At 44.4% G+C, this 14,966-nt stretch overlaps 2 protein-coding genes across 4 annotated transcripts; one reads left to right on the top strand and one right to left on the bottom strand.

The window, feature by feature from the left end:
- The first annotated feature begins 6,035 nt into the window (after window positions 1-6,035).
- bend3 (BEN domain containing 3) lies at window positions 6,036-11,006 on the top strand. Of its 3 annotated transcripts, none has more exons than XM_069172985.1 (4): window positions 6,036-6,207; window positions 7,462-7,516; window positions 7,659-7,837; window positions 7,987-11,006. In XM_069172985.1, the coding sequence occupies exons 2-4, from the start codon at window positions 7,465-7,467 to the stop codon at window positions 10,186-10,188; spliced, it is 2,433 nt and encodes an 810-aa protein (XP_069029086.1). In that variant the 5' UTR covers window positions 6,036-6,207; window positions 7,462-7,464; the 3' UTR covers window positions 10,189-11,006. The 3 variants fall into 3 exon arrangements, with proteins under 3 accessions (XP_069029086.1, XP_069029089.1, XP_069029087.1); XM_069172988.1 differs by lacking the exon at window positions 6,036-6,207 and adding an exon at window positions 6,348-6,611; XM_069172986.1 differs by lacking the exon at window positions 6,036-6,207 and adding an exon at window positions 6,348-6,991.
- Window positions 10,999-13,418, bottom strand: mtres1 (mitochondrial transcription rescue factor 1). The gene is made up of 4 exons (XM_069172989.1): window positions 13,352-13,418; window positions 11,912-12,353; window positions 11,521-11,593; window positions 10,999-11,425 (listed from the first exon to the last, which is right to left on the bottom strand). The coding sequence occupies exons 1-4, from the start codon at window positions 13,368-13,370 to the stop codon at window positions 11,243-11,245; spliced, it is 717 nt and encodes a 238-aa protein (XP_069029090.1). The 5' UTR covers window positions 13,371-13,418; the 3' UTR covers window positions 10,999-11,242.
- Window positions 13,419-14,966: the final 1,548 nt, after the last annotated feature.

The following is a 14,966-nucleotide window of genomic DNA, read 5'->3' as shown; positions in this document are numbered from 1 at the left end:
GTGTTTTGTCGGCTCTGAAACGTACCCTTCCTCTCCTGCGCGCAGAAAATATCACACCAGGCTGCATTTTAAAACCTGGCAGGTTATTGTTACCTTCCTTATCAGCGACGTGCACATACCAGGCGGAACGTAATTTAAGATGTTTTGAAGGATTGTTATTGTCATCTGGAAAATGTGCCGTGAACACAAACGATGCACCAAGCAGTGCTTACTCTTAAACTCTTCATTATTTTTTATTTCTAGAAATCGTTCACCTTGCTCGTTGCTGCGCAGCACAGATGCTGCTGAAGTCATAGCTGCTGGATGTGTAGTGGGTGTCAGCCAACTTGAAGAGCGGCACCAACGTGGTTGTAAAAATGTCTCAAAGTCATGTTCTACCTGGTATGTAACTCTGCTGATAAGCACCGCTTCCAGGAAAAAAGAAAAAGGTCCTTTTTTTTTTTTTTGAATGGGGTTTGGCGTGACGCTCGCTCTGCTGTGGGGAAGCTGGCATGAATCAAGAGTAATGTCGTCTATGTTGCCTTATTATGTCTGTCCCTGTGCCTGTTTCTGTGATCCAAGTCAACCCAGGGGCGGGGAAAGGTCACCCAGCCTCTCCCCTTGGCCCCAGCCAGCCAGCGAGCGCATTGAAGCTCCGCCAAGCAGTAATTATTAATGAAGAGACCTGAGCAAATGGACAGGAAATGCAGAGGTATTGATTGGGCCGGCTGCCCTGCTCTAAGCCGTACAGGCTGGCGCCAGCCTGGTGGCCTGTGGTTTCCCAGGCTGCTGTCTGCGGAGGGAGGGGAGGGGGGGAGGGGAGGGGGCAGGGGGGGGAGGGGGGCAGCCAAGGTGTGAAACCAGGCCACCGCTGGCAGTTGTCTGTCACATCCAGGCCACACCTGAAGGACAGAGCACCGGAGACAGGACGGGGGAGGAGGGTGAGGGCGGGGGGAGGGGGGGGGAGGGAAAACTCTGAGGGGGCACGCTCACAAAGAGGATTCTGTGTGCAGCGGCCCGCGTCGGTACCACATCACAGCGTCGCTTTAAAGATGTTGAATTTGCAAAGGAGGTTGGCACCGGAGCTAGAACGGCCTACTTTAAAAACGAAATACGTGACTTCAGGGTCCGTCTCTTCAGCAGCGAGGAGAACAGTGCGGCCCGTCAGCCTCTACAGGAACACGTCAGGGGCGGCTTTACTGTCAATAACGACTGCTGGATTGATTGACGTGATAATCCGATTTCTTGCCCCCGCTGTAGGATGAACTGTAACCACTCTGGTGATGCCCTGACCTTCCCTGTAAAGTCAAGGTCATCAGGTCAAAAGTTGCGTTTGTCTAATACTGCATTTAATTGTTTTTAGCCCGCTAACACAGTCCGACCAACGTGGTCAGCATTTAGCTGCAGAATGAGTTCAGCTGCTGGAATAGATCATCTGACTGAGTTGGAGCTGCCTGGATGCTCCCTGAAGAAAAACTACAGCAAAACGTTGCAGTTGGAAGTTGCAGCCAAGTTGCGAAGAAGGCAGCAAACTTTAGTGCCCTCTCGTCTGCACAAACAACGATCCGACGCTGTTGTTTTGAATGTTACACGTAAAATTCTATGATCAAATGCTTCAGACGGAGTTCTGAAAACGAGCCGCGGTCACAGAGGGACGGAGGGGGAGACGAGGACGAAACAGAGGGAGGAGGATACGAGAGACGAAGGTGGGGTTGAACCGCGAGAGGAGAGGAGGCGATGCCGAGTGAACTATTTGAAAAACAAGCCGCTGTCTGTTGCTGGGTTTGTACGTCCACTTCCTGCGCTGCTTTGGTTTCCGCTGCTCGCTCGGTCTTCCTGGGCGGCAGCGGAGCATGTGCCAGGGAAAGCCTCAGGCTCCTAATGAAATATTTATCCTCGCCGTGAGGAGACATGAGGAAAGCTACATGGAAAGTTAAAAGGACCAAACAAGGAAAGAGGTTGGGGAGCTGCCAGAATGACAAATATAGTTACCAAACAAAACTTTTTTTTTCTGAGGATGAGGTCTGGCCTTAGAAATGAAACAGAAATCAACCAGGCATTCGCTTTTAGATTCAGCTGTTTTGTTTTTTTTGTTTGCAACTTCAAAGGAAAACGGTGGTAAACAGCAACAGACTTGTTTTTCTTCCACGACAGCCCGCGTTAGGTTTTCGATATCTCCTCTTTGATATCAGCCCAAATAAAGAGCAGAATGAGTAAGAAGAAGAGGCGAGTCCGTTTTTTTTTTTTACACCCGTGCGCAGCAGAAACACGACTGTGTGTTTGCTCCCAGTTTCCAGTTCGAGAGCCTTTGGGTATCACCACAGCAAAGACTTTGGCAAGACTACGAGTTTACATCCAAAACATGAAGCGGGTAACAGCCGCCCCAGTGTGCCCGGCACCAGACGACGAGTGCTGTAATTACATCAAGGTCCGGTGGAGAGAGTCGGTCAGCGCAGTCCAACAGATTCCATTACTCGTGGAAACACGGCCGTGGATGCTGGCCGACAGAGCAGCTTGTCCTCCTGCAACTTGTCAAAAATCCCATTTGCTCACACCGGATGCCAAATGTTTTATTTTGAAGATGTTATTTATGGTGACATTCTGTCAATTTGAGTCGTGTTACGTGAAGTTTCTGAAGCGGCGTTTTGTACCATCGTGGAAAGCGACAACTCCCACTGACACAAACCAGTAACGGTCTTTTGGAGCAGGTTGAACAGCACAGAAAGACACAGCTGGATAAAATGGAGTTTAATCAAGAATTCATTTATTTACTATAAGAAAAAAAAACAACTATGGCTTCCCTTCATTTCAGGCCCGATATTAAGCTGTTATTACAGGCATTCATTTCTACTTCATAAAACATGAATAAGAATGTGCTTTAGTTTGCAAAGTTACAAGAAAAAGACTTGCAGCTGGTGTCTTAAATTCAACAGGAAAATCACTCCAGCTGGTTTTTACAGCGCTTCTGACCTTCTGGGAAAGATTTGCAAAGTATCTGGACCAATATTTATGATTAAAGAATGTATTAAAGGGAAAGTCCACAGAGTTATCAAACATTTCAGAGAATCCGTGAGTGACAAACAGACACTGTAGAGTTTGAAGGACGTGGATCTGATGAAAGGTGTTGTCCAGATTGCATCATGGGAAGTGTAGGATTCACCGTTTTCAGAGCTGCCGCGGAGATTTGGGCCGTTCCTTCTTTCTTCCATATGTTTTAGTTGCCGCAGGATGCCAACATTTACAACTTCCGGTTGAATATCATTTATTAATGGCTTAGTGACAGTTAGAACTGCAGTGATTACAACTTTTTTTTAGACAGTGATAAACCTGTGACCCATTTAAACAGAATTATTACCTAATTACATACAGTATAAAAGTTGATTTTAAAATGTCTGTGCTTTAATCAAATCAGGAACTTTCATCAGGTCTACATTGGAGGACATTACCAGCTACGGTCTGATAAATAGGTTTAGACCTGTGTTGCTCCGATAATTCTGCATCCTTTTACTGCACACTAAATATATTATTAGAAAGCGATATCATCTGTGTTGCTAAGAAAGTCCACAACTTACGAATTAACGTTATTCATTGTTCACATGTTTGCGGTGGTGTGATGGTTCAGTTTGCATCCTGGTTTCGTCTCCCATGTTTGGACCTCAAGTTCTCACAGCACAAACACAGAGATGTCAGTCTCACATGAATTAAGGTGATTTTTCTGTCCGTGTTTAAACCCTTTAAATGGACCGATGATGCAGCCACGACGTTTCCCTTCCTTCCTGGTGAATGCTGGGACAGAGTCTCTGCTCCCACTGTGACCCTGATAGAAATAAGCCTCCTGCACGCGAAATGACTGCGTGAACGTGATATTAGAATCTCCATTTGTCTTCCTCTGAATGGCCTCTCAGTAAACACCTGCTAATATCATCATATGGCCGACGGTGATGGATGAAAGTCATTCTCCCGAGATGGGAACAGTATGGCTGATTGGCCTCCTCCACGCAGACGAGCATATTGGCCAAAAATGACACTTTAACGAGCTCTTCCCTGTGTTAAGTGCCGCGCGCCGGCCCCTCGTCGCAAGCCGTTGCCTGGCTGACCTCCGGGCCGTGCTCCCCCCCCCCCCCCCGAGCACCGGGCCTGCTCGCTCCACTGGCTGACAGATCAGACCGCCGTGGAGACAGCTCATTAGTCGAATAATGAGAACCACACCGGCCACACGTTGTCTTGTTATATCATCTCCGAATCGACATATTTGTGGCTGGGGACAGAACATCGGGTGCCACCGTGTGCGTGAAACGGTCAATGATTAAGATGGAATTATGGGACGCTGAGATCTGCTGTTCATTTCTGACCGACATCAAGAGGGAACCGGTTCAAGCTCAGCTCAAGTACCCCGGCTCTGTTTAACAGACAAGTCTAAATTGCCTTCTGATGGCAGAAATATGGTGGAGCTCCAGCTCATTCCCCGGTCTTGTCAATCAGCGACTTCGTCTAAACTCAGCTGCTTCCAGCTGCCAGCAGCTCCACGCTAAAAGGGTTTCGCAGCAAAGTTTTGACTCCACAGTCTTGGATCTCAGGACGTCACCTGGATTCATTCAAGAACAGACCGTTTGTTGTCAGTTTTAGTGCCATCGGTTGTATTTTCGCTGATAAGAAACCACTACTCCAGATCCTGTGTTCTTTTCTGGAATTTCTCTTTTTTTTTTTTTGCATATACAATTGTTTTATGGAAACGTTTTGTTTTTTTTAATGTAAAAAAAAAACACTAAAGTTTGCTGATACTTTAACCAGTAAATGTAGCAGCATCAATCACTCTTGATTTATTTGGAGAAGGCATTTGATATCCTCCTGGTTTTACACGCAGCCGAAGAAACTCCAGGTTATAAACAGGCTCGGGTCATTTCTGCATACTTTGTCCACTTGAGGGCGATGTCGTCCACATAATGTTCCCTCTGCGGTTCAACTCCGAGAGATTATCGTTCCGCAGAGGGATCACTCCTTCCTACTTCTGTTTACTTCACTAAACCATTTACAGCCTATTATGAAGGAGTGTTACTAAGTCTGGAAGCAACTCGAGGCCGTAAAATTTGTATTCATAAAAAAAACAACAACATATTTTTCATAATATATTTTGAATACGTTTGTTTTTGCAATACTTCTGTTTTACATGTGTGCGATGCTGCTGCCGAGCAATGGCTGCAGGAAATAATGAGTCTTGAGTGGCGACACCGTGTGTATTGTAAAAATATTGGTTATTGGTTTATTGAGGAGAGGTATAAAAACAAACAAACAAACAAACAAACACAGAACAATATTACAAGTAAAAGTCCCATATTTTGAACTGCCATATGTAGCATGTATATATTTTAATGGTGAGATTTCAGATGGCAGTTATATTGTTGTTGTTTTTTTACCATGAATGTTTGTATATCTTGGGACACGCCACTGTATTTTAATCTGAAACTTTTTATTGCAGTGATGCAGGAAAATGATGTTAAAACAGTTTTTAATTACATATTTTATGTACATGATGAACAACCTGTAAATATATCAAATCTATTTGCTTTTATCGGCAAAAGAAAAGCATAACCAGCCAAGTTAATCCAATTATCTGAGCTTTGCAGAGGAGCAACAGCCTCCATTTTAGCAGGTGGAATTTGGTGTGGTACTTTAAAATCATATTCAATTGCAATAAATTAGGAATAAATAAAGTTACTCAAATAACAAACGGGTGAAATAGTGAGCCGAAATGACGACTTTTTTTTTACATAAACTGGAGTTATAAAATATTGTTAATCTGATAGTTTACCCTGAAAACTAGTTGTTTTTTTTTCCCCTTCAGTTTCCTCAGACTGTTGCTGTGCAGGTGCAGCCGCCTGCGGGCCGAGCTGCGTGACGACAGCTGTAATTAAACATTTCTTATTCAGATTTATAATGATATAAGTTGAGCGGCGGTGTCCTTCATTTAGACGGCGCAGAAACTGCAGTTGTAGTTTGAGTTTGTAGTCCGCTTTATTTTTCGCCCCTCTTGTCCACAGCTGTGCGGAAGTGACACAGCAGGCGCGCGCCCCGTCACGTCACGCGAGAAAGCGCAGAAGCCGTAGCGAGGAAAAAAAAAAAAAACATCAACAAAAACAACAATTACCTGCGAATAAACTACCGCGGTAGTTCCGCGGACATGTCCAGCAGTTCGCTAACGAGCCGACGGGATGGCGGGGACTCGTAAAGGTGAGCTCGAACAGCCGGTCACGCGCGTCTTACCGTGAATTTACCAGGAGTCAAGAGCAGGAGCGGAGGGAGGAGGTGGTGGTGGAGGGGATGGGGTGGGTGGGTGGAGGTGGTGGTGGGGGGGGGCTCGGTCCACGCAAGCGTTGCCGCGTCATTAAAAAAATTCACCAACAAAACGAAGCGGTGTTAAATAAAAAAAAAAAAACCCGCTTGTGCGTGAATACTCACGGTGACGCGCGTCGTGGACCAAATGTGGAGTTAGTGGCGGCGCTTTGTGCGCAGTTGCGTCGGCGCCGCTGCTCGGACTCGTGTTTTGGTTCAAGGGTCCATGGGCGGAAGAATGAGGAAGTGGCTGCTGGTAGACGCTGGAGAGGGGAGCTAAGGAGGAAACTCGGCGTTTGAAGGCACGCAGGCGGAATCTGCACCCTCCACCCTCCACCCTCCAACCCCCGCACCACCCTCCAAAAAAAAAAAAAAAATGGCCCTGCTTTTTGTGTTGCATGAGAATAACAGAGCTTGCCGGGACACCACATTTGTATGCAACTTTGACGACGCGGGCAAGAAAGCATGCTGAAGCAGAACCAGATGGTGTTTGGAGCTGCAAGCCTGCAGCTGGTCACATGGTTGTTTTCCATAACGGCAGCAGACCAACCACAACATGCTTGTTTTCTTTAAAAAAAAAAAGAAAGAAAAAAGATGTGTTTTAAAGATGATTATTGAATACAGACGAGCACTCTAAAAGTAAACCTGAAATATGGATTATTTACTATAACAAGAAATACGCGTAAGATCCATTAAGCGTGTTAATAGATCCATTGTTGTTCCAGCGTTCAGTCAGTTTTGATCCTGTTTTAAGTGTTTGTCTGTTAATTTATCATCAAATTAATTGACGGGATTATTATCTTGATTACTGAGTTTATTGTTTATAACTGTTGTCGGTCAAGTATTAGTGTTTATAAAAAAAAAAATGTCAGCAAATGATCCTCAAAAGTTCCCGGTGACATCTTCAAATCAACAGTCCAAATCCAAAAGATGGTTTATTAATTATTATACAATACTGGAGGAAACGGAAAAAACTGCAGCTGGCACATTTGTGCGTTTTTCGCCTTTATAAAATTACAAAAACAATTCTCAAAATTGTTCTTAGTCAACTAAACAGTCGACTATTTGCTTCATCTCTACGGTTACGTTCGGTTGGTGAAGGTTTTAACTTGTATTCAGTAACTTTACATGCTTGTGATTTATTTTTGCTAGGCTATGAATTCCTGTGAGCATGGAGAAGTTTCAGATGAAGCGATGCTTGAGAAAGGCGAGTGTGACACCTCTTTATATGTGCAACAGCAGATATCCCCGCTCATTTATGTTGCAATTCAAAAAAAAAAAAAAAAAAAAAAAGCTTTCGAGGAGGAAGGAAGGAAGGAAGGAAATTCAAATATGGGCTTGTTTTGCAGAACACAAGCATGTCCAGGACATCAAGGAGGAGATGGAGGACTTTGCCATTTGTGAGCCGTCTCCAGAACACGGAGGAGGATCTCCTGAGGCCACCGAGGCGGGTAAAAGGTCGGCTGCAGAGTTGCGCCCTGATGCGGACCAGTCCACCAGCAGCAAGAGAGCCAGAGTGTCTAGTGAGGTAAATGAAGCTCACACCATGATATCAAACTAGAAATATTAAAAAAAATACACCATGCGAAATGTATATCCCCTTTACATACTACTATATGTAATGCTTTTATAAGCTACGCATATCTGATTTTAGTTGTTTTTTTTTATTCTCTCTAGATGAGGCGGCACTTGTTAAACGAGAGCAGCAGACATGAACCTCTCTGCCTCGCGGCGTCTGCGGACTGCGTCCAGGAGAAATCCAGAGTCTCCTACAGAAAGCCTCTCTTCAGCATCTCCCACAGGATCTCGGAGAAGAGGAACACGCCGAGTCTGGAGCAGCAAGCCGGTCACGGCGGCTTGAATCAGCTCAATTACAGCAACGTCCTTTCATCCAAGCTCCAAAGTCCGGAACAAAACGGCTCGGCGGAGAGCTTCCTCGCCGCGGACGCTCCGGGCCACGCTTCAACGACGGACTCCGGCCTTTATCCGCTGATTGAGAAAATGTTTTTCATTCTCAATACCCTGAATTCAAGCATGACGCAACTGCACAGTAAAGTGGACTTGTTAACCCTGGAAGTCATGCGGATAAAGAAGCAGATCAAACCAGCTGAGATGGTGACGGAGTTCCAGCCTCCCCCCGAATATCTGCTGACAAGCGATGAATTGAACCAGCTGATGGAGCAGACATCCACCGCCGGGGAGCTCGGCTGCCGGCTGCTGGTGCATCTGTTCCCGGAGCTGTTCAAAGCGAAGGAGTGCTCGAACGACTGCGTGGCGAGCAAGAGGACGCTGGAGTCTCTGCACCTTCAGCTGATCCGTAACTACGTGGAGGTCTGTTACCCCTCGGTCAAAAACAACAGCGTCTGGCAGGAAGAGTGCCTCCTTCAGGTTAATGACTTCTTTAATCGCTTCTGGACGCAGAGGGACATGGAGAGCGCTCGGCTGCTCAGGAAACAGGCGGTCACGGCTGCCGGGATAAAAACCGAGCATCCACAGACCTACCGCTTCATCAACGAGCAGGGTCAGGAGGAGCAGATATCTCTGGACAACCAGCAGACCGTGTCAGACCTCACGCTCGGTACCGAAGCATCGGAGGAGCTGGACGAGTTCTCCTCCCCTGAGGACTTTGTTATTCTTCTTGTGCATCGCCTCTTCCCCGAGGTTTTTGAAGAGGGCAAAATGCCAGAAGGCTTCAGTAGTTTCAGTAGTGTCGGTCAGCTGATTCTGGACTCCGACAAGATGGAAATTATAAGAAAGTATATGGAAGCGAATTTTCCTGACGTGCCTGAGGACAGCTGGCTGCAGGTGTGTATTCAACATATGGAGGACGCGCTGGAGGGTTCTCACAGTAACGGTAACGGAAGCGAACCCGACAACATCAACGACGACGGCTACGACTTGGCCAGCCTTCCTGAAGACGTTTCTATTATTAGGGTCCCGGAAGTGAGCGAATATGAACGACCCGGTCGCAAGTCCAAAAAGTCGCTGCTTCCTCCTGTGGATTTTGACAATCTGGAGATCCCTTTGCCTGACTTTAACGTTCCCCAGGAATTCTTCCTGTCCAGGGAACAGCTGAAGAACAACTATGAATGTAGCTTGTCCATCGGGAACTTTGCTTCTCGGCTCCTGGTGCTTATGTTCCCCGAGCTCTTTACCCAGGAGAACGCCAGGAAGCAGTACAACTGCAGCGGTTCTCTCGGGAAAAAGCAGCTCGACCCCGTTCGCGTAAACCTGATCCGTCATTACGTGCAGTTAGTCTACCCGCGGGCCAAGAACGACCGAGTGTGGATGTTGGAATTCGTGGGCAAACTCGACGAGAGGTGCAGGAGGCGCGACACGGAGCAGAGGAGGTCGTACCTGCAGCAGCGCAAAGAATCGGAGCAGGACTTCCTTTGCCAGCTGAATCAGCTGAATCAGGACAACAGTAGGGAGGATCCAGATATTCCCTCGTTACCTCCTGAGAAAAGTAGCAAAGACTTCTGCAAAATTCCCCTCGACGAACTGACCGTCTCCAAACCCGACTTCCCCGTCCCCTCCGCCTATCTCCTCTCGGACACCGAGGTTCGGGAAATCGTCCAGCAGAGTCTCTCGGTCGGGAACTTCGCCGCCCGCCTGCTGGTGCGCCTCTTCGCCGAGCTCTTCACGCAGGAGAACCTGCGGCTGCAGTACAACCATTCAGGGGCCTGCAATAAGAAGCAGCTGGACCCCGTGCGGCTGAGACTGATCCGTCACTACGTGGAGGCGGTGTACCCCGTGGACAAGATGGAGGAGGTGTGGCACTACGAATGTGTGCCGAGCATCGACGAACGCTGCCGGCGTCCTAATCGCAAGAAGTGTGACATTCTCAAAAAGGCCAAGAGGTCGAGCACTGTGTCCTAGTTACCGCACTCTGCAGTTAGTCAACACTTTCTGTCATGAAAATAATAATTGCACAGTATATAAGCTGAAACTGCATTATTTAACTTTTACGATCTGTCCTATGTAGGATGAAGCCAACTGTTATGAGTTTCTTCAGTACTAATTCTTACTCATCTTTTACCTTTTCACTACGGCAGTAGATGTTCTAGTTTATCTCGTCTTATTGTCGGATTAAAAACTAAAAAAAAAAGTAAAACCTGCTCTTATTTATAAGCCAAAACTGTAATAATCTTATCTAACATACTTGGTTGATAAATGTCGTAGCCTTAAAAACAATAACAATGATAGTAGCTAACAGCATAGACCACGCATTTTGCTCTATGAATAGAAATGAATCACAGTGATGTGATGCGGTATATTTCCATTGCAGTTACTGATGTAGCATTGTGCCACCACTGTTTTAATAACAATGTGCTTATGTTAAGCCTTCTTATATAAGTTTATATGATAAAGATAATTTAACATGACAACAGATCATGATAACCTGTTTCTAATAAAAATAAAAATCACAATTAGAAGTATGCTATGTAATTGGACTGTTTTACATTAGAACCCGTTCCTGTTGTAGGGATGTAACTTGGGCGTACTGGACAGGCGAGACTCTTTCCTGAATCCTGAACACCTCCCAACAAGCTCTGGATTGTGTAACATAAATATTGCTTTGACGAGTACAACTACTGACTGTTTTATATTTTTGCCACAATAAAAAAAAAAGAAAAGAAAAAAAAGATTTTAGAAGAGCTCTCCGTCAACAAAGTCACCAGGACACGATTTTCAAAGCTCCAAACTTCAAAGTGTACTTTTATTGAGGGACTCTCACAGTGTCAAGAGTAAAGGTACACATTAAAAAAATGTTTCTCCCGATCCACCACCTGCTGTTTACAACCACTGAGACCTGTTAACATTTTACCGTTCACCTTTGTAATCCAGTCCAGCTCCCGTTTTAAATACCAGTCATTCGAAAGCGCTCGTTCCTCCGTTGTCGACCTCGCAGGCAGTACTGTCCCGAACGAGTTCACGGCTTGAAGGCCTCGTCCTTGGCGAGCTCAAGAGATTTCCAACGTCTTATGGCCACTTTGTACTTTTCCGTCGTACTGGATTCACCAAAAACCCTCCTGACGACGACTCTCATCAAAGTAACCTTGTTTGTTTCTTGGTTTTCTGACAGGACCACGTCCAGGATGTCCCCAACTTTGACCTGAATGAAGAATGAAATGTGAGATACAGTAAATGAATGAGAGGACAGACTGTGACGACTTGAGGAAGACGTTGCCGTTTACGAGCAGCGCTCACCGATTTACTTTTCTTGATGAGTTTCTGTCCGTTGAGTCTGAGCTTGTTGTTGTAGAAGGCATCGTCGATTTTACTGTGAGAAGACGAAGGAAGGTAAGTCTCTATTCAGGTTTACGAAAGGGAAACATTTTAAAGTCCCTGCTTTTGTTAAATCTATGCATGTACATTTTTAAAACTAAATAATTATGTTCATGCGACAACAATCAGCTTCTCAGAAACAGCATCACAAACCATGAAAATCAACAAATGTAGCAGCGGCCCTTTATAAAAAAAACAATATTTGGTGGTCCTACTGGTCTTGAGCAGCATTGTCCTCCCTTACTGGACGACTCAAACCATTTCTCCACCCGACCTCAGGTTCCTCAGGTCCAGACAGATGTAACTCACTCACTTGCGCGCTACGTCCAGGCCAGCTTTTATGATGACGTCGTATCGGAAAGACTGCACATATTTCTCGACGTCTTTATAGTCCTTCGGTAGATTCGGATCCACGTCTTCGTAATCGCTGTCCTCCGGGTCTTTCTCATCCTCGTCTTCGTCCTCCTCCCGCACGGCGCTCGACGCGCTTTTCTTCTTGTTGCTTTTAAACCTCAGCTGATGGACCGACGAGCTCCTGACGGCGTCTCTGCCGCGGATAGCGGGCCTGTGACAGCCGAGCCCGGGGAAGGCCGAGCAGCCCCACAGCTGCCGCGTGTGGATGGTCCTGGGACACCACTCGGTGTGCCTCAGTTCGTATCCGGCAGCCAGCAGGTGGCGAGGGTTCAGCCTCCCGAGCTGCCTCATGGCGAGCGCCTGCACCACCAAACTCTGCATGTTGGCTCCCCACCCGGTCACTGGAAGAAGACAAGCGTTGGAAGAAGAAGGCCGACTGAATTCATTCATATCATCAAATTCATCCAAATGACTGAGCCACCGGGATCAGATGCTTAATGAAGCTCTATATGTTAGACTTGTCTCCTTAAATGTCCCATTTCATTATTTATATTACAATTGTTCTTACATAAATTTGATAAACGGGATTTTTTTTTTATTATTTATTTATTATTGCTTTACTTCAGAATAAAGTTAAGATTATTTGCATTTAAGTCTGCAATACTATCCAAGAAGAAACTAAATTTTGCGTTTCGATAAGATAAGACTTTATTCATCCCATAGTGGGAAAATGTTGTCGTGACAGCAGCGTAGAAACAGTCAGGGAAAAAAAAAAGGTGCTCACACAATAAGAAAACATTACCAAATACGCATGCAAATAAAAATATCTGAATAAATACACAAAAATAAATAAACACAATAAAAACATTAAAAAATATAAAAGCCTCATTTTATTTTCTAGCACCGGTTTGTGCTGCTCGTGTTACAAAATACTTTTACTTTACGACATTATTTCGCTAAACAGCGATATTTTATTTAGAAATAAAAAAAATTAAAAAAAAATGCGTTTGTTGTTTCCGGAAGTGAAACCTTAACACGCACGCTTGACTCAAACCAAACAAACACTTCTAAAAGGCAGCGGCACATTAAATTGAGTGGTTTTTTTTATATATATATATTTTTATATATATATAAATATATATTATCAGCTGTTTGTGTACTTTTCCATCCCAGTTTTAGCGAACAGAAAAAAAAAAAATATTTATTTATTTTTCCAGCTGTTGAAAACGAGCTAGCTAGCTTCGCTTCAGTAAAAAGCTCGCGCGTCGGATGACATCAGCCCACGTGCAAACTAACACGGCGCACCTTCGCGTCACCTCCACCTGAGACAGGTGGAGACAGGTGGAGACAGGTGGAGGTGACGCGACCACGCGTGTTTTAATTCGGTCGTTGCACTCACCGAGGGAATAACCTTTCATAGCTGGTCGCTGCTGCTTCGTCGACTCCTCTCGACTGGGTGCTGGCGAAGGCAGCTGATATGGACGTGCTGCCACCTACCGCATCGACGGGGAACAACACGGTGCGTGGAAAACAAACAGCAAACAGGGATTTTGTTTACATTTTACATGCAAAATATTAAAATGTATTTTTTTTTTTAATTTATTATTTATTATTATTCCTGAGCATGACGTATTTCACCTCCAGTAAGATAAATGTTTAAATGTAGAGTTCAGAGAATCTTGTTTAGATTTTAATATAAACCTGGAAACATTCAGAAAGTTTTGAGGATTTAAAAACATTTTAAAACACAAAAAGGAAGATGTAGAGGACATATATACGATTCTCCACTATTTCTGGGTCAGCAATTAAATATAGGCTGAAGCAACATTGTGTTATTGACCATATTAAGTGTTTTGTACAACAGGTTATATGTTTCCTGGAGCTGAATCCTTGGATGGTAGATTTGATTGACTCTGATGAGGCTCGTTCAACTTGCAGCCATTGTTCACCTATGTTAGAAAAATTACTCAGAGTGTGACAAACAGTTGACAGTCACCCTCATTCCCTTTGTATCTGCTTTCGTATGGTGATACTGAGTTGGTTGCAGGTCACAAGATAAGGACACGGGGGAGTCGTCAATTAGATGCGGAAAGTAAAACAAAAAGGAATCACTTGCAAATAAGAGAGAAAACAGAAGAGACTTTCCGGATCCACAATGCAAACGAAAGGAAGAGACACGTCTTTTTTTTTTTTTCCATCAACCTAATATTATCATTTGTAATGAAAACATTTGGTATCAAGTCTAAAAAGCAACCATTATTCACTGTTACTATAAAATCATCAGTCATTCATTAGCTTCATTCTTTTCAAATAGTGTAATTCTTTTTCTTTCTTTTTTAACTAGAGACAGACTTCAGTTTATTGTCAGCTCGGCTATAATCTGGGTTAAAGGTTAATCTCTTATGGGTAATCACTTTCTGCACAAATGACGTCATCATATTTTTTTTTTAAATATTTTAACCAATTATGCTAATATTATGTGCCACAGTATTTTAAAATGGATTAAAAAAAAAAAGAGTACAACAGCAAATTTCAAATGAATATAAAGTGTAATGTGTACAAGCTGTAGTTATAACATGAACAGTGAACGTGCTCTGCCTTGTATTTACATGAGCAGCAACACATTCAGTTTTATTGGCCTTTTGTCACAGGTGGGAGGAATAATACCGACAGTGTGTTCCAGTGAACCACGTGACAGTACAAACAACACCGCCATGTGAAATCCAAGCACCTAAATGAAAGTCAGCGTTCATATATTTCATGATTTCTACTTGTGCTTCTCCTGCTGACGTTTAAACATGTCTCCCCACCCAAACTTTCCCAGTGAGTGTAAGGAGCAAAGCCAGACACATTTTTTTTTTAACTATACATGGGTGTGCCCCCAGACATTTATTGCAACTTTTATTTGTCCAGCATAAGATAAATTGAAATACATATTCAGAAAGGTAATTGAGTTATTAATACAGCCCGTTTGATTATAACGACAATAACATTTGTAACTTTTTTTTTTTTTA

Source organism: Embiotoca jacksoni, unplaced genomic scaffold (assembly GCF_022577435.1).
Source record: "Embiotoca jacksoni isolate LCO1_2020_lvr unplaced genomic scaffold, fEmbJac1.0.p SCAF_57, whole genome shotgun sequence".
Lineage (NCBI taxonomy): Eukaryota > Metazoa > Chordata > Actinopteri > Embiotocidae > Embiotoca > Embiotoca jacksoni.
This window is presented reverse-complemented; position numbering and strand designations above follow the sequence as displayed.